At 46.8% G+C, this 6,000-nt stretch overlaps 1 protein-coding gene across 1 annotated transcript in view; it reads left to right on the forward strand.

The window, feature by feature from the left end:
* LOC127526639 (uncharacterized) overlaps positions 1-4,865 on the forward strand; it is a gene marked incomplete at its 5' end in the record, with an annotated part of 29,395 nt that extends 24,530 nt beyond the window's left edge. The window contains one exon of the mRNA XM_051922569.1: positions 4,585-4,865. Within this exon, the coding sequence (XP_051778529.1) occupies positions 4,585-4,653 (69 nt within the window). The remainder of the gene's footprint in view (positions 1-4,584) is intronic.
* Between the last annotated feature and the right edge of the window lie 1,135 nt (positions 4,866-6,000).

Raw genomic sequence — 6,000 nt, forward strand, 5'->3', positions numbered from 1 at the left:
CTTTGAATTCTTGATAAATCTACAGAAAGTGGAAAACCTGCAAGTCCAGGCAGCAATTTTAGAGCTGCCAACTGTGCTCATTTTCCCAGACATGTCCTCCTTTTTAATGCTCCATGAACTGTCTGGGAGAAGTTTATAGAATTTTGAAAAAGTCTGGAATTTTGGCTCCTAAAATTTGAAAATCTCCATATCCTTATCATTGGTAAAAATTGAAAGACATACAGCAATCAGCATTTGTGGAAGTAGTGCACAATTTTTTTCACACAATCTTCACTTCTATTCTGGTAGTAAATAACGTAGGTATTGACAAGAATAGTCAATATCTGTCCAACTTGGGTTTTTCACTTCATGTTTTGAATTCAGGTTTATCTTCTTGGCGAGTAGACATCCATCCATCCATCCATCCATCCATCCATCCATCCATCCATCCATTGTCTCCCGCTTATCCGAGGTCGGGTCGCGGGGGCAGCAGCTTGAGCAGAGATGCCCAGACTTCCCTCTCCCCGGCCACTTCTTCTAGCTCTTCCGGGAGAATCCCAAGGCGTTCCCAGGCCAGTCGAGAGACATAGTCCCTCCAACGTGTCCTGGGTCTTCCCCGGGGCCTCCTCCCAGTTAGACGTGCCTGGAACACCTCACCAGGAAGGTGTCCAGGAGGCATCCTGATCAGATGCCCGAGCCACCTCATCTGACTCCTCTCGATGCGGAGGAGCAGCGGCTCTACTCTGAGCCCCTCCCGGATGACTGAGCTTCTCACCCTATCTTTAAGGGAAAGCCCAGACACCCTGCGGAGGAAACTCATTTCAGCCGCTTGTATTCGCGATCTCGTTCTTTCGGTCACTACCCATAGCTCATGACCATAGGTGAGGGTAGGAACATAGATCGACTGGTAAATTTCACCACGACAGACCGATGCAGCGCCCGGATTACTGCGGATGCCGCACCGATCCGCCTGTCGATCTCACGCTCCATTCTTCCCTCACTCATGAACAAGACCCCGAGATACTTGAACTCCTCTACTTGGGGCAGGATCTCGCTACCAACCCTGAGAGGGCACTCCACCCTTTTCCGGCTGAGGACCATAGTCTCGGATTTGGAGGTGCTGATTCTCATCCCAGCCGCTTCACACTCGGCTGCGAACCGATCCAGAGAGAGCTGAAGATCACGGCCTGATGAAGCAAACAGGACAACATCATCTGCAAAAAGCAGTGATTCAATCCTGAGCCCACCAAACCGGACCCCCTCAACGCCCTGGCTGCGCCTAGAAATTCTGTCCATAAAAGTTATGAACAGAATCGGTGACAAAGGGCAGCCCTGGCGGAGTCCAACTCTCACTGGAAACAGGTTCGACTTACTGCCGGCAATGCGGACCAAGCTCTGGCACCGATCGTACAGGGACTGAACAGCCCTTATCAGGGGGGCCGGTACCCCATACTCTCGGAGTACCCCCCACAGGATTCCCCGAGGGACACGGTCGAATGCCTTTTCCAAGTCCACAAAACACATGTAGACTGGTTGGGCAAACTCCCATGCACCCTCCAGGACCCTGCTAAGGGTATAGAGCTGGTCCACTGTTCCGCGACCAGGACGAAAACCACACTGTTCCTCCTGAATCCGAGGCTCGACTATCCGATGGACCCTCCTCTCCAGGACCCCTGAATAGACTTTTCCAGGGAGGCTGAGGAGTGTGATCCCTCTGTAGTTGGAACACACCCTCCGATCCCCCTTCTTAAAGAGGGGGGACCACCACCCCGGTCTGCCAATCCAGAGGCACTGTCCCTGATGTCCATGCGATGTTGCAGAGGCGTGTCAGCCAAGACAGTCCTACAACATCCAGAGCCTTGAGGAACTCCGGGCGTATCTCATCCACCCCCGAGGCCCTGCCACCAAGGTGTTTTTTGACCACCTCGGTGACCTCAGTCCCAGAGATGGGGGACCCCACCTCTGAGTCTCCAGGCTCTGCTTCCTCATTGGAAGGCATGTTAATGGGATTGAGGAGGTCTTCGAAGTACTCCCCCCACCGACCCACAACGTCCCGAGTCGAGGTCAGCAGCGCACCATCCCCACCATATACAGTGTTGACACTGCACTGCTTCCCCTTCCTGAGACGCCGGATGGTGGACCAGAATCTCCTCGAAGCCGTCCGAAAGTCGTTCTCCATGGCCTCCCCAAACTCCTCCCACGCCCGAGTTTTTGCCTCAGCAACCACCAAAGCCGCATTCCGCTTGGCCTGCCGGTACCTATCAGCTGCCTCCGGGGTCCCACAGGACAAAAGGGTCCTGTAGGACTCCTTCTTCAGCTTGACGGTATCCTTCACCGCCGGTGTCCACCAACGGGTTCGGGGATTGCCGCCACGACAGGCACCGACCACCTTACGGCCACAGCTCCGGTCAGCTGCCTCAACAATAGAGGCACGGAACATGGCCCATTCGGACTCAATGTCCCCCACCTCCCTCGGGATGTGGTCGAAGTTCTGCCGGAGGTGGGAGTTGAAGCTACTTCTGACAGGGGGCTCTGCCAGACGTTCCCAGCAGACCCTCACAACACGTTTGGGCCTACCACGCCTGACCGGCATCCTCCCCCACCATCGAAGCCAACTCACCACCAGGTGGTGATCAGTTGACAGCTCCGCCCCTCTCTTCACCCGAGTGTCCAAGACATGTGGCCGTAAGTCCGACGACACGACCACAAAGTCGATCATCGAACTGAGGCCTAGGGTGTCCTGGTGCCAAGTGCACATATGAACACCCCTATGCTTGAACATGGTGTTCGTTATGGACAATCCGTGACGAGCACAGAAGTCCAATAACAAAACACCACTCGGGTTCAGATCAGGGGGGCCATTCCTCCCCTCCTTTAACCGTCACCTTATCGTGGTGGAGGGGTTTGCGTGTCCCAATGATCCTAGGAGCTCTGTTGTCCGGGGCTTTATGCCCCTGGTAGGGCCACCCAAGGCAAACTGGTCCTAGGTGAAGGACGAGACAAAGAGCGGTTAAACAAACCTCCTATGAAGAAAAACAATTTTGGACGGCGTTTTCCCTTGCCCGGACGCGGGTCACCGGGGCCCCACTCTGGAGCCAGGCCTGGAGGTGGGGCTCGATGGCGAGCGCCTGGTGGCTGGGCCTGCACCCATGGGGCTCGGCCGGGCACAGCCCGAAGAGGAAACGTGGGTCCCCCTTCCCATGGGCTCACCACCTATGGGAGGGGCCAAGGATGTCGGGTGCAGTGTGAGTTGGGTGGTGGCCGAAGGCGGGGACCTTGGCGGTCCGATCCTCGGCTACAGAAGCTGGCTCTTGGGACGTGGAATGTCACCTCTCTGAAGGGGAAAGAGCCTGAGCTAGTGCGCGAAGTTGAGAGGTTCCGGCTAGATATAGTCGGACTCACCTCGACGCACAGCTTGGACTCTGGAACCAATCTCCTTGAGAGGGGCTGGACTCTGTACCACTCTGGAGTTGCCCCCGGTGAGAGGCGCCGAGCAGGTGTGGGTATACTTATTGCCCCCCAACTTGGAGCCTGTACATTGGGGTTTACCCCGGTGGACGAGAGGGTAGCCTCCCTTCGCCTTCGGGTGGGGGGACGGGTCCTAACTGTTGTTTGTGCATATGCACCGAACAGCAGTTCGGAGTACCCACCCTTTTTGGAGTCCCTGGAGGGGGTGCTAGAGGGCATACCTTCTGGGGACTCCCTCGTTCTGCTGGCAGACTTCAATGCTCACGTGGGCAATGACAGTGAGACCTGGAAGGGCGTGATTGGCGAGTAGACAGTTCATTATAAATGTTGTTCCTTTCCTTAATTATTTGTAATCGAAATTCACCATAACTAAGTGAATTTATTCAAAATAGAAATTACAGTTTCACATTTTCTATGTGATATCTTATTTTCGATTCTTCTTTTAGTGGCTTGGTTAAACAAGAAATTTCATACATCCAGGTATAGTCTGTCATATTTAGGTACGAGTAAGTACAGCTTTGTAATATTTTAATGGAAAATATTGTTTTACCACCCATTGTTCCAAAATGAATTTATAATTGTAAATGAATGAGTCAACTATTAGTTTCAGTTTCAGTTAATTAAAAAAAAATCACACATTTATTCTGTTATATAAATGCAATATATATTTAGTTATCAATTGATCAAGTAATAAATCACTTCTTCAAGTAATTTAATAATATTTTCATGATACTTTCATTTACATAAATTTAGGAATACCCATTATGCCGAAAAGAAAGTGCAAGTTCAGAGACTACTTGAACAACAAATATCCTTGTTTTCGTAAGGGCAGAACAGATTCAATTAAGGGGCTAATGCTCACAAGATTCAATTTAAAAAACCATAAGACAGTATAAAGGCGTATTATGGCATCTTAGGGAAAGGCGTCCTCAAAAGTCCTAATTTTTCAACCCAAATATCCTCATTTCTACAGAAAAAGAGTTTCAACCCTAAGCAATCCAGCAGAATTTTCCAAAACACTATCTATTTCAGTAGTTTGATTAGTGTACTGTATGTTTAATGAACCCAAAGATTGTTCTTAATTATTCTGTAGAAGTTTGTTTTGATTGGACAGATCACATGTTTTCTTTCTTTCAGATTCAAGAATTGGTGACTAATGTCAACCCCTCAGCTGTAGTTTCCAAGATATCAATATCACTAGCCTGAATAAAATCATAAGAAGACACTAAGAGAAAAAGAAAATGTTACTTACTTTCAATTCTGAGAACAGAGTTCATGCATCAAGAATGGAAGAATAGACTTCTGCACTGGATCTTTGTTCCAGAGAAAACTGCCATACAACCTTGAAGGGTCACTCTTCCATTATACAGTCTATGCTGGGTGATGTGATGTTAGGTCAGGTATACTTCAACACCAATATGACAAATTTCCCCAAAAAGTTCTATCCCCAAAATGTTCTATCTATCTATCTATCTATCTATCTATCTATCTATCTATCTATCTATCTATCTATCTATCTATCTATCTATCTATCTATCTATCTATCTATCTATCTATCTATCTATCTATCTATCTATCTATCTATCTATCTATCTATCTATCTATCTATCTATCTATCTATCTATCTATCTATCTATCTATCTATCTATCTATCTATCTATCTATCACAAGTTCCTGAAAGAAAGGCAATAATTATATTAAGAATAAATGTTTCTGTATTTTAAATGTGTGTTTAAAGTAAAGCTTTGATTATATGATGTTTCAGTAATTAGCATGAATTTGAAGGGTTTTGTTGCTATGTTGGTCACTACTTTTTAAATTGCCTAGAAGCAAATACTGGAAAATGGGAAAATTAGGATTTTATTTACTGATTATTGTTTTAGCAAAATGGTTTTTGTTAATATTTTTGTATAAATGCTTGATAAACTTTGTTTACTATACATCTGTGCTTATTGGTCTGTATACAGTGTATCTCTAAACACATATGAAACACAGAACATGATACTGAGAAGTCCATTTCAATGGTACAAAGGTGACAGAGCCTGTGTAGGTAACATGGAACGAAAGGCAGGACTTAGCCTTAAATGGAGCACCAATCCATCACAGGACCTGGTCATACATACGCTCATGAGGGGCTGATTTAGAATTTCATGGCATACAAACTGGAGCGGCTGGATCAGCTGGAAAAAAAGTTCTAGACACCAGGAAAATGTACAATTGGGCTTAGCATATAAATGCAGGACATTGGAATCATGATGTGGCCTTTTTGTCACTATGGGGTCAGATTATGGTTTTCTATGCCTTTAACTTCAAGGAAGTAGATAGTATTTTTTGAGGAAAATCCACCTAGACATGTAGAATGTGGAAACTCCTCATGGGCAACATCCGAGCATTGGCAGTGGCATTTAAAGCATGAACATTTTTGTGGGGAAATTCTATAATTTTCCTGTGTGCAAACTTAACGTTACCTAACTAATATTATCAGTCTCCCTTTTGCTAATAACTAGTGAAATATGCAAGTTATCTTATTCATACATATTATTAATTAAGTAA

This window comes from Erpetoichthys calabaricus, chromosome 2, assembly GCF_900747795.2.
Source record: "Erpetoichthys calabaricus chromosome 2, fErpCal1.3, whole genome shotgun sequence".
Lineage (NCBI taxonomy): Eukaryota > Metazoa > Chordata > Cladistia > Polypteriformes > Polypteridae > Erpetoichthys > Erpetoichthys calabaricus.